The sequence below is a fragment of the Agrilus planipennis genome, unplaced genomic scaffold (genome assembly GCF_000699045.2).
Source record: "Agrilus planipennis isolate EAB-ADULT unplaced genomic scaffold, Apla_2.0 scaffold75, whole genome shotgun sequence".
NCBI lineage: Eukaryota > Metazoa > Arthropoda > Insecta > Coleoptera > Buprestidae > Agrilus > Agrilus planipennis.
This window is the reverse complement of record NW_020439028.1, coordinates 962894-979042: the sequence shown is the minus strand read 5'-3', so window position 1 is coordinate 979042 and position 16149 is coordinate 962894. Positions and strand designations below refer to the sequence as shown.

Sequence of the window (16149 nt, the reverse complement as noted above, 5' to 3'; positions counted from 1 at the left end):
AAATAATAATAGTAATAAGTTGGAGGGATTTTTAGAGAAAATATGTGACTTTTTGGACCTGCGTGTGGAGGGATTTTTAGAAAAAATATGGGAGTTTTTGGACCTGTGCGTGGGATTTTTTCCTGTAGTAGGTTGGCAACAGTGCCTTGTTGGAGCATACGTAATCCTAAAATGTAGCATCCTGCTACAGATGTCGTTTACTGCGCCATTTGTAGTATTTTCTAAAACGCATTTTTCCGTATTCGCTTTACGATGAAATCCGAGCCCGTAAAAAAATCTAGTAAAAAATAAAATGGGGGAAACTAACTTCACTCTTTGTAATAATAAGGAATGATTTTAAAAAATCCTTTAAAAGTGTTCCTGTTAATAGAAAATGTCTACCAAAATTAACTTTTCTGTTTTTCAAAAGAGAATGCAATGTCTATAGTTGAGAGGATCCTCAATAAATTATCTGTAAGAATGGACGTATCTAATTTTTTGTTTCCTCTTGGAATTGTAATCATTTGCTGCGTTTTGAACACGCCCTTGTTAAGATAGATCAAGCGTAGTAAAGACAAAGTGAAAAGAGATAACCGAATAACAGTAAGCGGTGCAGCAGTTATAGGTTGCTTAGGTACGCAAAAGATAAGGATCGACTTTATAACTGCCTGGTTGGAATTATATTATTATACCAGCGTCTTTGCTTTCCTAAATTCCTGAGAAATTCATTAGCAAATTGAAAAGTTGGGGATAGTATTTAGTATCCCTATGTAAATGTAGAGGACAATCGATGGCGTCCAAATCAAGTTTGCGACTCAGCCTCGTCCAACCTCTGACAGAGACGCTCAAATAACTATAGCATACTCCATTTTCATTGAATGCAAACAACTTTAACATTTATTTTAAGGAATTTTCATTTTTTGGCTTTTATTTTTTATCGCCTTCTTGAACGATGAAATAAATTTTTTTTATAACTTAATCCATGTTAAGAATCATCACCTTAATAAATTTTCTTTAAACATTTTTCTGTAGTTTTCAAATTATTCGGTAAAAACCGACAAAAATAGATTTTTTGCAATAAAAAAATATGACGTGTACCTCGCTCCATATTAAGACTAGGATATAGTTCCTCCCTATAATTTTATCTTAGGAGATCAATTTCGTCTCGTTACAATCGACCATCATTTCTGACACCTGATACGTTTTACACTCAAAAATTGAGGAGTTCTTGAAAAGAAACCAAAACTGCACTCTCTTCTGATTCTACATCCAAAATCTTATCTAAAAATTCATTCTGACCGTTCTGTATATGTACGCGTGTGTGTGTGTGCGTTCAATGAATTGTTTTTAATGAAATAATTCAACTGTATTGTCGACGCCTACTGCGTGGCGCACCCTATCACCCCCGTCGTATATTTCCTATATAAACCTGTGGAGCGTCAGTTACACAGACTCGCAAAAGTGCTAAAACAAAAAGCCGTAACAAAACTAATTTCAAAGTAAGTCGAAAGTTCTCACGATGTACAACAATGGTCAGCAACAGATACGTTCGGCGGAAATGTCCACAAAAGTTATACAAATATCCTGTTTCATTCTTCTGTTCATCTATTTTGCCGAAAGCGCAGCCGGTAAGTTTCAACTAAATCAGCATTTTTAAACTTTCTGTTGTGTGTGGAACCCATTTTGATGTCAAACTTCTAGTTTTAATGCAACATTATTTAAATGAAATATTTGTAAAAAAAAAAAGATTATCATTTCTAGTGGCATTCAAGTATTTGTTTCAAACAATATTTCTAATGACATACTTTGAATTTTTATAGCGTTACTTCAGTGTATTATTAAATTCATTTTTGAATTAATTTTACCTACTACAGATAACCTCAAATTAATGAAGAAAAGTCAGGGATTTTACGCAAAAGCACCAGGGGCCCGGGTTCAATTCCCGGCAAGGGCGCAACAGCAACAACAATTTTTCCTTATTAATTTGAGGTTATCTGTAGTGGGCAAAATTAATTCACTAATACACTTTCAGGCAATAATTTAAAAATAATTTAAACAACTTAAAAATAAAGTGTTTAAATGGAACTTAACTTTAAATTGTAATGAAAACAGTGATAGATACGGACCTATTGCTTTTCACTAGTTTTCCAAATCGGAGCCGTTAATTTTTGCTGTTTTATCATGAATATTATGAAGAAAATGTTTACTTTTTCGGAAGAAACCACCATGTCAATGTACGTTGGCCATGAAAGCCTAAAGACTACAATTTAATAACTATAATAAGTTGAAATAAAACTAAAAATTTTATTATATTGATAGAAAAATTGTGTCCTTTATAAAAACTTTTTAAATTTTCTTTTATATCTTTTTAATCTGTTATGAATATACAAAATTAAAAATTATTTATCGGATGTCTGTAGCTGTGTTATTCTAATTTTTTGAGTTTAGTCTTTAGTTCCTTACTCGGCAGTATGGAATCATATTTATTAAAGTGCAGTGAACAAACTCTCATCCTCGGAGTCGTTGTTTAATTTAAAAACACTGTAAAATGTTCTTAATTTATAATTTTTTAAAATTTCGAAATACATATATTTTTGATGTGCATAAGACAGGTTCCAGACTTTGGAAAAGATCTAAGTTTTTATTAGATTTACTAGCACAATCCCTAACACAGATAAATCTGCTTGTAGAACCGATCCAAGGAGGAAAATTGACAATTTCTATTGTAATTCCATAGTAATCATTTGTTTTTATTTAATTTTATACAAATTAATCTAATGCGTTGACGGAATGCAACGCAACCTTATCCTAGTTAGAATTTTAGCCACCAAACTTTGTCACCAAAGTTCATAATTGTTAAACATACATACAATTTAGACATCTTTTTAGAAGTCAGTTAATTTAATATGAAATATTATACTGAAAATTCAATTTCTGAATTTTTTTACCCACTACACGCTACCCCAAATAATTAATGCTACCTCATTAATTTATTATTATCATCTAAATTGTATAAATATTCAGTATATAATTACATCAGTTCGACGGATCGTTAGCCGTGTAGGTCGGTTGGTCGTTGTTGCTGTTGTCACCTCTCGTAGTTTATTGGTCAGAACATTGGTGCGTAAAGCCAAAGGTCCCGGTTTCGATTCCCGGCGGGGGTGTGACAACAGCAACAATTTTTCCCTCATTAATTTGAGGTAGCGTGTAATGGGTATAAAAATTCAGAAATTTAAAACGGACAAATCCAGTTCATTTAGTTTGATTTTGCTTGAAATTTGTTATTTTATAGAAATTTGATGAAGATTGATTGAGCCATTTTGAGGATATTTAAACACTTAATAGACTAAATTATTAAGTAAATAAGATATTAATATAGAGGTAACATTTTAGAAAAGAACTGAAAAATCAAGTTGTCCTGATTTTAAGAGGTAATAATAATCCATCAGGATGTTTTTATGGCATTGCCTTAATGATAGGTTATGTGTACATCGGAAAATACTTAATTATACCATTTTTGTAGTTTAGATACGAACTGTAAATACTTCATGTTAAATGATTTATTATATCTGACGCTAAATTTTGCTTGTATGGATGAAGAAATCATTACTGTTCCCTATTGGAGTGTGTGAATTTTTATTTTTTTTTGTTAAATCGCTTAAATGAAAGCATAGAATCAAAATAACTCAAAATTAGTGTCACTGACCATCATCAAAATCTATTAAGCACCTCTGGTAGAACTAGAACAACGTATTTTACAATTATTTATTTTCAATTAATCTTCGATATCCTGACCGTTAAATTTCAAACTAAATAATTCAAACAGAACTATTTCTATGTTTGTTAATTTCAGTATGGTTAAATAAACTGAAACGTCGCACAAAAAACATTAGTTTACAATTTTCGACGGCCACCCTGGAAAAACCCTTGAGTTTATTATTTCTTTTGTCAATCCTGTGGTGTCGAGAAATTCTTAGTAGAAAATTTTAACATCAAAAATGTAATCTGTATGATTAAAGTAAAAACGGTACCTAGTTGACTTCAAAATTCACAAAATTAACATTTGCATTGAAAACATTTTGTTATCAAGTAGGTACAGGCCTGACGCTGGAAGCTGGCGGAAATTTTAAAAATGGCGTCGATGCGCGGTGGCAAAAGTAGGCAGTTTTAGGTATAGCGATTGCAGCCCTCTTTCTTCAGTATTTCCTATCAGGGGCGTATATTAAATATTTAAAAGCAGAGATCAGTGAGTAAGTAATAGACATACAAACAAAAGAACTAATTGTTGATGTTGGTGACAGTGATAAGTAGAGATTCTGATGGTGACAGTGAATGTGAAAACTAACTAGAAAACAAAAGCAATAGGTTTATTTTTATTTTTTGATAAGTTATGTTTGTTCATTATTTCCTGGTATACTACTGTCCTATTTGTATTAATGCAATAATTTACGCCTACTGAATGCTTATTTGTAAATCGGTTTCGAGTAACTTACCCAAATAAGTAGTGTCCGACCGAAAGTTCAGTTTCGGTTTCGGTTTCGGTCGAGTTTCGGCAAAACAACGAGTTTCGGTTTCGGCGGCAAACCTGCCGAAACTACGACCGAAACCGAAACTGCGTTCGGGAGTTCTCGCCCTCTGCTCGGTCATGTTCGGAGCGTTAAATTCCATCCAAGCGAAGTAGATTAGTAGACATTTCGCCATAACATAACTATGAATACTAATAAGAAATAACGATTACAGGTACCTACTTGAAATTATTAGTAGTCGTCGCCTTTTGCAATATTATGATCACGATTAGTTTATAATTTAGTCGTTTACCTTTTGTTTCTGTTGAAGTTTAGTGTCATTCAACATGACGAATTAAGTTTAGAAGAAGTTAATTTGTTCTTAATTAAGATAAAAGTGATTTATTTTGTTTTGTTTATTACTTAAATATTAAGTTCCTATACCTATTGTGATATTAGGTAACAATAACAAAAGTAATTTTATGTTTAATATTATATAAAAAAAAGCATGAATAATCTTCAAAAGAAAAATGAGTCTAGTCTACTATACTTACTCAAATAAACATCTCACCTATTTTAAGTATTTTTAAGGCGCAATTAAAGTATTTCCTTAAATGAGGGGTTGTTATGTTGATTTTGATTTGATTATCAATAAGTGAAAATGTCAAAGACTGCAGAGCTATGTGATTTAAAGATAAAAAAATAAAACTGACTGATTATAATAACGTTTTCTTTATTTTTCTCTCAAAACATGATCCTTATAAGGAAGTTTCGGTTTCGGTTTCGGCCGAAACTAAGACCGTTGCCGAAATTCGGTTTCGGTTTCGGTCGTAAAAACCAGTTTCGGTCGGACACTACAAATAAGTCATAAATGGACAATTACTTGCGCGACCGCTCGCCAGCTTCCTTCGTCCGACCTGTATTACTTTTTTCAATACTTTTTTTGATTTAATAATCTTAAATGTGCGACTATCTGCTTTATTACTCCTGATCCCTTCGACTTTCTCGGCCATACGTGAAAACCTATTCGCTGATACCGCAAGTACTAAATGTAAACACCGAAAAAGAGTCTTTATCTTGTTATTGCTTGTTATTTCCAATTTTATGGTGACGGAAATGTCACGTAGATACAGTCATAAAGTCCATGTAGCACTTTCAACAGATGTTCCCTTATTATAGGTAGGAATACCTCAATTTAAACGTATTCATCATGACTTGAAAGGTTACGCAAATAAGCTTGAAACCGTTTTTTTTTTATGTGAGCTCTTATATTTTTCGTTATAAAATGAGAACCAAGTTCGAAATTTCAAAACAAGTCAGAAAAATTTTCATACGTGCCACTTCTGACACGTATGCCATATGTTCGCACCATTCACAATGGCGTAAAAAAGATCTTATGACACTAACTCAGGAAAATGTTTGAAAATCACAAAGGGTCTCGCCGGGTTTCCATATGAAATCTGCACTGGCGTTTTTTTTGACATTGATGCCTTTAATATATTACTAGTCGTTGAAAATAATTTTTGCCCAATTATCAAACCTCTAACTTTGTTAGTTTTTGGAAAATGGGGGTTGCAACCCGTAACATCAAAATTATTTTTCTACGAAACTATGATAGCTATTCGAATGAAACCAACGCGACATGAAAGCTCTTAATTAGCTTTACATTATATATTTTTTTTATAATTTTCCAAATAACTATAAGACTGCAAAAAAATATATTGACAAAATAAGANACCGAAAAAAATTATTTCGATTTCCTTACGAGCGCGATAAATTCCTAATAGGCGTCAGTCCGGGCGTCTGAGGTAGAGAATATATCACCCATCTTACTGATGAGTCTAGGCATTCTCTCTGGAATCTTCTATCTCTGTAGAGCTGTACTCATTCGCTAAAGTATTCTAGTACCAATAACTGTCTAAAATGAAAACTAAAGGTCTAGTTTATTTCAAAGTGACTAATTGTCTACTTTAATAAAGACAAAAATTCAGTTTCGATGTAATGTCAGCTAAATAAAATGCAGAATAGGTTAATTTTACTGTTACGCTTGGTATAATGACGTGAGAAGAGGTTTTTCTTTCTGCTAATGCACCATATTATTCGTTTTGCAGCCCATCTCAAGAATTTATAGCTCGTATAGGCGCGAGACATTTACAACGGGAAGCTATAAACACGCTACCATTGCAGTATAGCGGTGTAGTATGTCGTTTATAAGCAACGTTAAACAGAAAAGCGAAACGATTTAAAAGTAGGCGAATTAAAAACTTTTTTCGAAAGGAATATACACTTAAGTACGAGGATTTTTTTGTGGCGTTATGTTGCTACTTTTGTCTATCACTTATACCGACAACTTCGGCAATGTTCGATGTTCAGTTAATTTTTGACATCTGCTTTGCTTGTACGTGTTTTGGCTGTTTTTCAATTTGCCTATTCTAAAAAATGGATCAAAAAATCTTCATCAAATTTTATGTGAAAAACAAAATTAAGTGCGCTGACGCATTCCGAATGTTAACTGTGGCATATTGTAAAGCTATCTTGGACCGAAGTAGCACGTTTATCACTGGTAGAAAATGTTTTAAGAGGAATGAGAAGATGTGAACGACGGAGAGCGTTTCGGACGCCTGAGCACGTCAACAACAGACGGAAATATTGATGAAGTGAAGAAAGAAGTATTGACCAATCTTCGAATCATCACCGTTAGAGAAGTTGTTGAAGACCTAAACATATCGATTAGCTCCTGCCATTCTATTTATTACCAATGATTTGGGCATGAGACGAGTCGCCGCGAAAGGGTCTCGCCGGGTTTCCATATGAAATCTGCATTAGCGTCTTTTTTGACATTGGTGCTTTTAATATATTACTAGTTGTTAAAAATAATTTTTGCCCAATTATCAAACCCCTAACTTCATTCGTTTTTGGAAAATGGGGGTTGCAACCCGTAACATCAAAATTATTTTTCTACGAAACTATGATAGCTATTCGAATGAAACCAATGCGACATGAAAGCTCTTAATTAGCTTTACATTATATATATTTTTTATAATTTTCCAAATAACTATAAGACTGCAAAAAAATATATTGACAAAATAAGAGTGTTTTTTAGTGGCTATTTCCTGAGGTACACCCACCAAAAAAAACACATATGGAAACCCGACGAGACCCTTTCAAAGTAATCAGTTGAATCCCGCCTCATAACGGAACGATAGTTTTCCATCCCTATCTTTGACGAAGTTTTCGGTTATTAGCTGCAAGGGTTGGTTTGGGGGTTAAAAGACTATCACCCCAAAGAAATCCATATAGGGCATCATTAATGGTGTTAATTGAATTCCTGCATCTGGTCAAAACGTTACAGAATATCATAGATTTTCTCTTAATGCTCTACAACTAAGATTCAAGAATGTTTTAAAATTTTCTAGAAAGTTCGATAACGTTCCGAATGATAACTAATTTTTCCCGAGCGAAATTAAGACAATCTAATTGGTTTTCAATAAATATCAGTGATTGCAATACATATTATGTTACACAAGGTGTTTAAGGTCTGGGTGATCAAACTTAAAATTTATATTCGGAACCCCAAAACAATAAAAAAGTTTTCTACGAAAGAATGTCCGGAAACGCTTTATTAAATAGTTCCCTTCAAAGGCTGGGAGCAAATTCTCATTTTTATTTTTCTCTAATTTGGAAACAAACACAAAAATTATTATTAGCTTATTAAATATTTACCATATTATTATATAACACAATTATCAAAATCATCGTGTGGATCGTGAATATTTCGTTTTTTGTTTATTGAAAACGAACTATTACATCAAGAAATTTCTAAAAAACGAAACAAACTTTTTCCATATTAAAATAATTCGAAATGGTCTGTATTCTGTCGAAACTGCCAGACGCGGATCGTGATTTCGATCTTCTTGGATCTCTTCAGCGCGTCGCAGACAGCTTCGACAGAACACAGACCAACTTTTACCTGCTACCTTTAGAAAATACTACAACGTAATCCTAAAATGTAGCATCGTGCTACAGATGGCATTTACTGCGCCATTTGTAAATTTATCTAAAACGCACTATTAAGACAGCAGGTAAAAGTTGGTCTGTGTTCTGTCGGAGCTGCCTGCGTCGCGCTGATGAGACCCAAAAAGTTCGAGTGGCAGTTTAGACAGAATACAGACCATTTCGAATTATTTTATTGGATTAAGCTAACGTACCTATCACGTTGAAGTTGGCTACGCCGGGATTCCTTTCAGCAAGTAGATATCCACACAAGTGGACCTTGTTGCAGTGTTGCCAATTCGAGGGATTTATCCCGATTCGAGGGATTTTTGACGTTCTCGAGGGATAAAGGGATTTTTCCTTATTTTTGCGGGATTTTTTGTAATTTGCCATTTTCTGGTTGGTTTTGTTTGATTTTGTTGACCTGATATTATATTATGAAGGCTCATTTTTCTAATTGTAAACGTAAAATTTTGTCAGCTATAATCGTATAATGCTGTACGATGAAACGGTTGATATACGACGGCGACGTGCGTTCAAGCCTACTGGTGCAGCCTGCAGGTACCTGCTCAAGTCCCTACGATAAATTGTCTTGAACTTTTTTGAATTGGTATATTGTTCCAAAATCCGAACATCTAGACATCTAAACCCCCAAGGCCTGGTTTTGTCTGCATTTTTGGGAAACGAGATAACTACATACAATAAAATTATCGGTATTATACTATCGACACGAAAAGTTGTCCATGTTTACAAAAATATTGTATATTTTTTCTTCGAATAAACGATTAAATTAACGAACTAAAAAATAATAATAGTAATAAGTTGGAGGGATTTTTAGAGAAAATATGTGACTTTTTGGACCTGCGCGTGGAGGGATTTTTAGAAAAAATATGGGAGTTTTTGGACCTGTGCGTGGGATTTTTTCCTGTAGTAGGTTGGCAACAGTGCCTTGTTGGAGCATACGTAATCCTAAAATGTAGCATCCTGCTACAGATGTCGTTTACTGCGCCATTTGTAGTATTTTCTAAAACGCATTTTTCCGTATTCCCTTTACGATGAAATCCGAGCCCGTAAAAAAATCTAGTAAAAAATAAAATGGGGGAAACTAACTTCACTCTTTGTAATAATAAGGAATGATTTTAAAAAATCCTTTAAAAGTGTTCCTGTTAATAGAAAATGTCTACCAAAATTAACTTTTCTGTTTTTCAAAAGAGAATGCAATGTCTATAGTTGAGAGGATCCTCAATAAATTATCTGTAAGAATGGACGTATCTAATTTTTTGTTTCCTCTTGGAATTGTAATCATTTGCTGCGTTTTGAACACGCCCTTGTTAAGATAGATCAAGCGTAGTAAAGACAAAGTGAAAAGAGATAACCGAATAACAGTAAGCGGTGCAGCAGTTATAGGTTGCTTAGGTACGCAAAAGATAAGGATCGACTTTATAACTGCCTGGTTGGAATTATATTATTATACCAGCGTCTTTGCTTTCCTAAATTCCTGAGAAATTCATTAGCAAATTGAAAAGTTGGGGATAGTATTTAGTATCCCTATGTAAATGTAGAGGACAATCGATGGCGTCCAAATCAAGTTTGCGACTCAGCCTCGTCCAACCTCTGACAGAGACGCTCAAATAACTATAGCATACTCCATTTTCATTGAATGCAAACAACTTTAACATTTATTTTAAGGAATTTTCATTTTTTGGCTTTTATTTTTTATCGCCTTCTTGAACGATGAAGTAAATGTTTGATTTTTTTTATTTAAACTTAATCCATGTTAAGAATCACCACCTAATTCTGCTTGTCTTCATCTGTCTTTGTCACGCATCAATTGATGTAATGTTATTCTTTTTTCTTTATCCGCGTCCGCTGCAATTCCTACCTGACATCTCTTTTCCATATTCTTTACGATATTGCCTATAACGTCCGTCGTGAGTAAAAGTAGGCGTTTTATCAGCAACCGCTCTAGTTTAATTAGTAAGTTGAAAGAAGAAAGTAAATGCGATAGTTTTATTGCGGACTATGCCAATTTTGAACATCCCAACTATACTTTTGTTAGAAGATACCACAAATGGCGCGGAAAACGCCATCTGTAGTACGATGCTACATTTTGGGATTACGTATGCTCCAACAAGGTCCATTTAAATATATGGATATCTACTTGCTAAAACGAATCCCGGCGTAGCTAACGTCAACGTGATAGGCACGTTACCGTTATCGAATAAAATTATTCGAAGTGGTCTGCATTCTGTCGAAACTGCCAGATGCGGATCGCGATTTCGATCTTTTTGGATCTCATCAGCGCGTCGCAGGCAGCTCCGACAGAACACAGACCAACTTTTACCTGCTGTCTGAACAGCGCGTTTTAGAAAATACCACAGACCACTTCGAATTGTTTTGTTCGATTATGGTAACGTGCCTATCACATTGAAGTTAGCTACGCCGGGATTCGTTTCAGCAAGTAGATAACCATATATTTAAATGGACCTTGTTGGAGCATACGTAATCCCAAAATGTAGCATTGAACTACAGATGGCGTTTTCCACGCCATTTGTGGTATTTTTTAAAACGCGCTGTTCAGACAGCAGGTAAAAGTTGGTCCGTGTTCTGTCGGAGCTGCCGGCGACGCGCTGATGAGATCCAAAAAGATCGAAATCGCGCTCTGGCAGTTTCGACAGAATACAGACCACTTCGAATAATTTTATTCTATACTTTTGTTGTAAACGTGAAGATAAGGTGCAGTGAAAAATAAGTGTACTCAGAGGTGTAATCAGACAGCAACGCTGAATATACAACTTATACATGAACCTACCAACATTTTGTTACAACTACACTTTTAGTTTTCATGCGTCGTATAAATTATTGATTCTGTGTTGGTATTTGAGTACAACAACTTTCCCCATAAGGCCAGTATGACGTTAGAGTGTACTACACTTTTGTAGAATTTAGCACCACCCTTTGTCCGAAACCACGACATTTCCAATATGCAATAGATCGGTATAATACATCAATTTGAACGTATTCAATACGTATATTAATTGGTATAATTGTACCTTGAATGTCCTTCCAGCAGAATATAACTTTAAGGGACTAATCTCAAAAAGATGAGTTTTTACACCCATTGAAACTTTTGATCTACACGTCAGGAACTGTCACAATCCAAAGTTTTAAAGACTTTGACAGAGGACCATTTTTTGTAAGGATCTAGCAGTATTCTTTAAGAAAAAAAATCAGAGACCATATTTTGACCATCATTTGAAACTGTATGATTGGTTTATAATTATTTGTAGATTTGACCCCCATGATAAATAAACATTTGTGAATAAATCAAGATTAGAGCCAAATTAATTTGGACACTTTATTCAATCGTTGTTTATTTTCAGAAGGAACAGCAAAACAATTTAATTGTAAAAAGTATTTAGAAGGAAATAACCTAATGTTACCTACCTCTAGCTTTGGAAGGTATCACTCAAAATCATAAATAAAAAAATTAAGGATAGCTGTGGATGATTTTATGTATTATCAAAAGACACGGAAAATTTACTGATATAGGTATTTTTTTGTATCTCTAGTATCAAGTACCTAACACGCACTTATTAGAGCAGGTAACACAGTCAGTACCTATACATATATATATGTATGAAATCAGTAGGCTAGATCGATAGATGGGCGGAGTTATCTTGTAGTTGCTCGTCTGGCCGCATAGACCGCTCGTGCCTAGGTTACATTTTGTTCTAATTTTTTGTAAAACATGGGTTTGTATTCTACACATTGTGATTTAACGCTGCGAGATAAATATGTGATTTTTTTTGTATGGTAACAGACAAAGGTTCACACTACCTCGGTACACTTTCGGTTTTCAATAATTTCATCATTACAAGTTATTATAGGTGCTTAAAGTTGATCCATTTTATGGAACGTATATTTCCAATAGAAATGAAAATTTTAAAAAAAAAGCCTTTGACAGGGGCTAGAACAAAGCTTTGTTTATCTTCCTACAAAATTTCAAATCTCTATTTCAAATATTAAACTCATGATATCCAGAATAGATAAGCATGCTTTTACTCTACGGCGCGAGTACTACTGAATCCCCATAATCTATTGATCGCTAGTGGACTGAACTCTGTATTTACCAAAGAGAAACGGCAAATACCTTACTACATCTAATAAGGGCTTGAACGAATTTCATAAAAATTTACTGCAATTGTTTCTCTACGTTCTAGATTCAACAGGTAATGAACCATAATACAATTAAGTTTTAGCTACCCTTTATTCCATCGTAACGTACGAAAGTACACCACACCACAATAATTTGCGGTCATTTCTTTGCAAAAACACTGTTCTCTGATTGCACTTTGTTACCTTTTGCATACACTTTGAATAGAGTTAATGATTTCTATTTCTCTGGGTTGTTTCCATTTATACATTTTATTTTGTCTTTACCTACACGTGATTTCTATTTCTATTTAGATGTTTTATTTTATTAACTATTGTGTGAAACATACTTCATGATGTCAAAACAAAACAAACACTATTGGAAAGTTTCATGAAAGTTTTATTAGAAAAAATCCTAACAAGTTTCGGTGACGTTACCATTATAAACTATATATATGTATATCAGTATATATGAGTAACTATGCACGTAGAATGTTCTGAAATTCTTGAGATTTGTTGTTTTTATATTTTTTCAAAATCATTTCCGTCACAGCCAATACACCTCTGCATGCATAAAAAGTCGAAAATGTTTTTCCACTTCAGTTCAGGGATTTCGGCACAAATATTGTCCCAGGCTGAAAGTAAAACTGTTTTAGACTCGGATTACCCACTGCTGGGGTTCTGTGTTAGAGGGATTATAGGATTAAGGGATTAGGCTAGTCCGACTAGTCTCAACATGAGGAATCGATTAAAACTACTTTTAGGTCGATCAGACTTCCATCATCATAAGGTCATCAGTCCTAAGACTGGTTGGACACGTACCTCCACTCTTTCCTATCCTGATCTAAACTTCGCATTTCCCTAAAACTTGNATATGTACATAATATGAATATATGTCAATGGAAATAAACATACTCTAGGCCATTCTATAACTAGCCGAGGTCACAGGAAATAAAAAAAGAATACGGAAATTTTAACACCGATATCACCTCATACTTTTCAAATTGTTGCCAAATAATAATAATAATACGTACATAAGTCTACAGAAATCTGTAATCCTTGATACATGCGGAATAGTGCGCAGATTTCTTAACAGTACTGACATATCCCCCTTTTCAGAAAACACAACAGGTTAAATAAGAAGCAGAGTTTCTAATACTCACTGATCGTATTTTATGGTAAGAAGAACCGCTAGCTCCCTAAATTTGAAGAACAGAAAATTAGTTTGTATATCCCAAAAGATGTGAGTGAGGTTCTTTGTCATTAGCCCGTCTTCACCTGCTCAAAGTTACCAGTGCAAACTGAGAAGACCATGAGAATAATAATAATAATATATAGATAATCCCTTAACCAATGTAAACAAAGTAATTTCCGCTAAAACCGGAACCGGATGTCTGTTCGAACCAGAAGTGGTCTCAATCGATTCCTCGTTTCAAGTTTAGTCAGATTAGGCTAATCCTATAATCCTCAAGTCACTCTAACCCCGAACCCCAACAGTGGGTAATCCCTGCCCTCTTTTGTCGCGAAATTTTTGCTTAATTTAATCGTAAGCTTATTTTTAACAAATGATAATAAGCCAAAGTCACATGATGCTAAATCGGGGCTGTAAAGTAGATGCACAAGAACATGTTAACGTGTAAGGTCGGCTCGATGTGACGGAACGTTATCATGATGAAGGTACCAAATGCGGAGATGGGAATGAGGACGAAGCTTCCTTAATCTCTGAATACGCTGTGGAAGGAAGACATTGGTGTACCAGACAGCTTTACCGGTTTTCTGATTTTGTAGCATTTGTCTGAAATTGTACTACCGTGATACTGAGCGCAAGCAGTTAACGACTAACTTTTATGTATAACCACAGCCGTCTCTACTTACAAGCCATGCTGAAGGTTTACTTGGCAACACTGTGGGAGTCCCAGGATTTCCCAGATAATGAGAGTTACAACTAATAGNTTCAGTCCCTGAAGAAGGTAACTTTGTTACCGAAAAGTGCTTCGGACAACTACAGTGTCGTGTTTTGGCGTTGGGGTTTTGAACTATTCTGTTTGTTCTACAATCACATTATAAAATTCTGAAATAACAAATCCGGAAGCTAGCCTTCAAATTCCGTCAAGTTTACTGCCTACTTTTTACAAACTTCGGATTTAAAAAGTGATTCACGTTATATATAATTGTTGAGGTGATTCTGGGTGATTTAAGCAATATCATATCAATGACTTGCACGTGCAAAGCCGATTTAAGAGAACGTTGCAAACACATTACATTCAAATTATAAATCATCTTTAAAATGTAAGTACAAGTATGTCTATATTTTTATTCCCAAAAAAATGATGAAATGCGAAAAAAATGCATAAGTGCTATACCTCGCAAAGATTGGACTCCATGAAAATATTCCGCAGTTTACATACATTACTTTAAGTGACATTATAAAAACAGTAAAAATGGTATCCACTGCCGGTAATGTTTTGAATGTGCTTTTAACATATCCTAAATTACCAGAGAATGATGAAACAGAAATTTAAATTGTTGAAAATTCTCCTTTAAACATAAGTCAGTTTATTGAAATTTTAAATTCCGATTATTTAATGAATTGTGATTTAGATGACTCCTTAAAAATTTACATTTCAGAATATGCAGTTCATTCTGCTCGTAAAAAGATAACTTGCAACAATTGTGTTTTGCTCATAATAAACAATAAAGGCTCTTGTGTTGGAGATATTTATTTTGATTATTTACAAAGGGGAGGACTTTCTGTTCCTACTGATAATATTAGTATAGTTTTTTTCACTTTTATGCCATTCTTGAAGAAATAAGTAATAACGAAAATCTGCAGACACAATGTTTACGGGCTGAACACCAAAAACCAATTTTAGGGAAATTTATTGTTTTCAAAAATATGTAGTTATGGAAAACANCATTCTTGAAGAAATAAGTAATAACGAATATCTGCAGACACAATATTTACGGGCTGAACTCCAAAAATCAATTTTAGGAAAATTAACTATTTTCAAAAATATTTAGTTTTGGAAAACACTATAAAGATCTATTCTTCCAAATTTTATCTTCTTTTGCTAATGTTTTGCATAATGATTACGTTAAAATTATAAATTATAGAAAGCAACAGTCCTGCCACTTCAATTTAAATTCAGCTAACTCTAAGACAGCAAAAATCCGTAAATTAGAAATTGTAATTAGTTTTTTCTAATGGGATGGCAGGGCTATTGGTGAACCCCAAAAAAAGCTAACGCGCCTTGGCAATACTTCAATTGTGGTGTGGAAATTTGCTTTAATAAAATTACAATTATCGAGATGAAATTCATGTAGGTACCTAACAATGTTTACACCTAATCTTTTGTCTTTTCTATTTTGTTCTTAATACCTACATGTTGAAGTGTATTTTAAATAACGTCACATACTATCAGTGATGAACAAATGTTAGTTATTTAATAATTCAATTAATTTTTATCGTAATGGGTGTCTAAAAATCATGTGTAACTACGTGTAGTAATAACAACTA

General features: G+C 33.9%; 1 protein-coding gene across 2 annotated transcripts in view; it reads left to right on the top strand.

The window, feature by feature from the left end:
- The first annotated feature begins 1449 nt into the window (after nt 1-1449).
- Nucleotides 1450-16149, top strand: part of LOC108736002 — a 21743-nt gene continuing 7043 nt past the window's right edge. For both annotated transcript variants that reach the window (XM_018468250.2, XM_018468251.1), the window contains exon 1: nt 1450-1607. In XM_018468250.2, the coding sequence (XP_018323752.1) occupies nt 1499-1607 (109 nt within the window). In that variant the 5' untranslated portion in view covers nt 1450-1498. The remainder of the gene's footprint in view (nt 1608-16149) is intronic.